Source organism: Triplophysa rosa, unplaced genomic scaffold, assembly GCF_024868665.1.
Source record: "Triplophysa rosa unplaced genomic scaffold, Trosa_1v2 scaffold60_ERROPOS690268, whole genome shotgun sequence".
Classification (NCBI taxonomy): Eukaryota; Metazoa; Chordata; class Actinopteri; order Cypriniformes; family Nemacheilidae; genus Triplophysa; species Triplophysa rosa.
This window is the reverse complement of record NW_026634625.1, coordinates 64,751-69,589: the sequence shown is the minus strand read 5'-3', so window position 1 is coordinate 69,589 and position 4,839 is coordinate 64,751. Positions and strand designations below refer to the sequence as shown.

Below are 4,839 nucleotides of genomic sequence, written 5' to 3'. Positions count from 1 at the left end.
ACAACACAACACAACACAACACAACACAACACAACACAATCTTCATCACCACACAAACCAACAAGAACAACAATGACTTTCAGCATCATCTTCATCTGGACACTCACAGTGTTTGCTCAAGGTTTGTGTAGTAACATTTTCATCACGATTGTTCATTCATTGAAGAGTGAAATCTTCATTTGTTTCAGTGTTGTCTTATATTTAATTCTCGTTGCTTCTTTCAGAGTGTAGAGGACAGTACACTGTTACTCAGAGTCCATCAATAACAGCAGTTCAACCAGGACAACATGTTCAAATAAACTGTAAAGTCAGCAGTGCAGTATACACAGATAGTTCGGGTCCCCGAATGAGCTGGTACTTACAGAAACCTGGAGAAGCTCCTAAACTCCTCATATATCTCGCATCAAACCGCCAGTCTGGAGTATCATCTAGATTCAGTGGCAGTGGATCAAACACAGATTTTACTCTGAGCATCAGTGGAGTTCAGACTGAAGATGCAGGAGATTATTACTGTCAGAGTGTACACTGTCCTAGTAGCTGTGTGTTGACACAGTGATAAAGAGTCGTACAAAAACCTCCGTCAGTCAGACTGAACAGTGACTGCAATGAAACACCTGGCACATACTGCAGCTGCTCAGGGATGATAGTTTCTTTAAATTAGAACAATTGTATTTTGTATTACATTATTTTTATTTTTACATTAACACGTAAGCAGTTGTTTATTTATTTACTTTTGATTATTGTTATTTTTTATTGGTTTGGTGCAATTTTAACAAGCAAGTTACAAAACACTACACAACAGATAATCAAAAATACACCTTTTCAAATATTTCAGCATGTTTACAAACAGTAACTGCCTTGCATAATGTTATCAATATCAAACTTTTGATTTGTATCTCTTATTATTATCTTTAATATATTTATCTATCATTTAATCCAACTGATCTTAATGTTCAATACATGAATAATTTATTAGGTCCATAGATTTTTAACTGGTCTGATTGTTCTCTGATCTTTGTAAGTTACAGTTGTATGATCACCATCATCATGAGCAAGTCACCCTTCTTCAAGACATGGATGAAGCTTGCAATGATATAACCGCAGAGCAATATCAGGCCTGTATTCTTCATGCCAGAAGGTTTTTCCCACGGTGCCTGAACAATAAAAATATTCCCTGTGATTTTGATGCAACTTTATGGCTAAATGTTGAAGACTGGCTTGATGTTAATGAATATTATGTGGATTTCAGATCTTCATTTACAGTTTTTTTCCCTTTTTTTCACAATGCACCCACAGTATTGTTGTACAAATTCTAAAATATACTAGAAAATACTTTTCTTTGATCCATGTTTTTCAGGTTGTAGCAGCCTATATATTTTTTAATATGGCTTTTGCCAGTTTGTTTGGGCGTAAGTGTAACATCCATGGTGTTTGCTGTGTGATTTGAAACCTGTACCTTGTATTGTTTGCTGCTGAATGAACTGACTAGTTGAAAGAAGATCTTACTGTTGTGTTTTGGTGATTAAACCAAATGATTTAATTACATATATTGTTGAAATAATGATTATGTGGAATGAAAATATATGCAACTAGAATTAAAGAATGAGAAGCGTGAAAGAGTTACAAATGTGATCACTTTAACATTTTGTAGTAAGAGTTTTGAAAATGTCCAGAAAATTGCACCAAACCAATAAAAAACATATTATTTATAATAAGTTATTATTATCCATACAAGAGTTTAATGTTAAACTAATACTGCAAAAACACTAAATAACAAATCACATTCACAACAATGATAGTAGTTCAAAATGTTTGGTTTGTAAATTTACTCTCTGCAGGCGTTTTCATGGTTCATTGAGTGACATTTATTATTTGTTTTAAAAACACGAAATGAGTAAAAGTCATAAAGTTTCGAAATGATTTTATTTGTAGAATTTTGATCGAACACAATCAGCAGTGAATGAATAAAGCACACATGCACTGGTGTGTGATGCTGTTTGTGAAAAGCAGAGCAGATGTCAGATCAGAGAGAGGAAATGAATGTAGAAACACATGTGAGACATGAGTGAGACTCAGATGAGAACAGAAGTCAGAGGAGAGAGAGAGAGTCTAGTGTGAACACTGATCATCTCTCCTGAATTCTCCAGTGACTGTATGACTGTGATCTTTGTGTTTGGCCTCACAGCTCACTGAGTTCACTGAGCTCCACTCCTGCTCAGAGAGAGTCAGACTACTGCTCCAGCAGTACAGACCGCCCTCCTGCAGGAGCCCAACACTGCTGTCCTGAGATCTGCTGCTCCCGTCCACCTTCCACATCACACTCCAGTCTGAGGGGAAACCCTTGTTGAGCACACACATCAGTGTTGCTGTTTTCTTTGTGGAGATCTCTTCAATGGAGGGCGGCAGGACGCTCACTTTAGGACGAGTGAAGCCTGACAAACACACAATAGTCAGAAACTCACAGAAGAAACAAACAACTTCATAATAAGATCCTAATAATAAATAAAGATGAGATCTTTCATTCATGTTGATCTACATGTTCATACAGTATTCACAAATGTTTACAAGTGCTCTGAATCACCAACATGGTTTTTGTAAATGATTTTTGATTTTAGAAATGATCAGTGTGGAAAACATATTACCTTTGTGACATGTATTTATGTTGATTAAGGATTAAAATATAATATAGAAAGTAGCTGTAACATCAACTACAGTGACAAAGTCTCAACAGCATTTCAAATAATCATACGAGTGAACTAAATGTTTTTTAAAAAATATATAACAAAACAATATATTAAATACAATAAATAAATACAAATGTAAATAGCTTTTTGTAACACAAAATACATTTCATTTGATGTTCTATTTTCACGATGCAACTTTTATACACTTTAAAGCACACTAAAATTGTATAGTTTTACAACAATGAGCAAAAACTTAATCAGAATAGGAAACCACGCAAATAATTTTAATCCACAGTAAAACACTTTTTTTTCATTCTTCCACATTAGCAACATAATTATTATATAATTATGTGTAAATTATTAAACACATCTAAATCTTTACTCACAATATAATGCAGAAAAAAAACCCAGGAGCTCTGTTTCAGATTTGTAAGTGCAATATAAGTCATTTTTTAAACCACATGAATATGATAAAATCATATTTATATATTTGTATATTTCATAGTTAATCTTTATATGTGAAAGCAGAAATCTGTTGTATTAATATTATTTAATGTATTTACTTACTGCCAACATCCAATCTGGTGCCGCTGCCGAAAGTCCACCACAGTGATACAAACTAATAGAGCGACTTTACAAAAACCTCTGAACGCTTTAGTAACTGCACTATAAACACATCACAAACACATCTTTACACTTTATCACACATTCACACATCACACACATTACATTTCATTTAATCTCCTGGTTATTCATGACAAAAATATGATCTTATTTTAAAAAGGCTTTTACAAATACTGAGAATTATCACTGATGAAAAGTTTTAATTCTCATATCTCAATCCTCAAAGTATGAACAAGGATACAATATTCAAAGTTAAAGCATTGCAGTCAAATTGATCATATAAAGATAAGATGATACAAATACAACATCATAATCAATAATATTAGAAACATATGCACATGACATATTCAAGTATCTTTATTAAAACAGACACATTATTTTGATTACACATAACACACAATATTCACATTATCTAAAATATACATAACACATTACAAGTCCAGTGTTTGTCTGTGTTGAGGTAAATGATACATGTAGAGAGTGAGTTTGCATTGTGATCACGTGCTTCAGTGCTCTGAGAGTGTTTATAGTGTTGTGAGTTTAACACTTCATGACTGACAACACAACACAACACAACACAACACAATCTTCAGCATCACACAAACCAACAAGAACAACAATGACTTTCAGCATCATCTTCATTTGGACACTCACAGTGTTTATTACAGGTGTGACATGAAAACTTAATCTGACTTGTTTTTATTTCTGCTGTATTTGTCGTGCTTGCTTTAGTGTATGATATTAATACAGTTTAATACACAAATTGTTTATATTTTGTGTTTTCAGAATCCAGAGGAGTTACTCTCACTCAACCTAGAGTGAAAAGTGTTCAACAGGGACAAACAGCTACAATAGAGTGTCATATAGATGTAGGAATATATAGCAGTCACTTACACTGGTACCAGCAGAAACCTGGAAACGCTCCTAAACTCCTCATATATTTCATCAATAGCCTCCAGTCTGGAGTATCATCTAGATTCAGTGGCAGTGGATCAAACACAGATTTTACTCTGAGCATCAGAGTTCAGTTCTGTTCAGTTCAGACTGAAGATGCAGGAGATTATTACTGTCAGAGTTATCACAGTAGCAATGTGTTGCCACAGTGATAAAGAGTCGTACAAAAACCTCCGTCAGTCAGTCTGAAGAGTGACTACACTGATACACCTGACACATACTGCAGCTGCTCATACAACACACACACACATGTCTGGTTTATTATCTCCGTGGGGACAGTCCATAGGCGTAATGTTTCTTAAACTGTACAAACTGTATATTTTATCCCCTACCCCTAACCCAACCCCTAAACCTAAAGATTATAGAAAACTTTTAGCATTTTTAGATTTTAAAAAAATATCGTTCTGTACAATTTATAAGCTTTTTTTGCCCATGGGGACAATTTTGGTCCCCACGGAGACACGCATCCCCATGTGTTGGTGTGCATTCAGGTTTAGGTCCCCACCGGGATATAAAAACATGAACACACACACACGCACGCACGCGCACTTAGACAACATTGATCACAAATAAAAAA

At 34.5% G+C, this 4,839-nt stretch overlaps 1 protein-coding gene and 2 gene segments (V, D, J or C); 1 reads left to right on the top strand and 2 right to left on the bottom strand.

Annotated features, from left to right (window-relative positions):
- Positions 1-4,839, bottom strand: part of LOC130551079 (uncharacterized) — an 87,028-nt gene that overhangs the window by 72,899 nt on the left and 9,290 nt on the right. The window lies entirely within an intron of this gene.
- On the top strand, positions 12-556 carry LOC130551081 (Ig kappa chain V-III region PC 7175-like). The segment is given in 2 exon segments: positions 12-121; positions 225-556. Coding segments are annotated over 2 exon segments (381 nt in total).
- LOC130551073 (Ig lambda chain C region-like) overlaps positions 2,110-4,839 on the bottom strand; it is a 9,127-nt gene continuing 6,397 nt past the window's right edge. Inside the window, 2 exon segments of the C gene segment in view lie at positions 2,110-2,432; positions 3,252-3,303. Of these exon segments, the coding sequence occupies positions 2,110-2,432; positions 3,252-3,303 (375 nt within the window).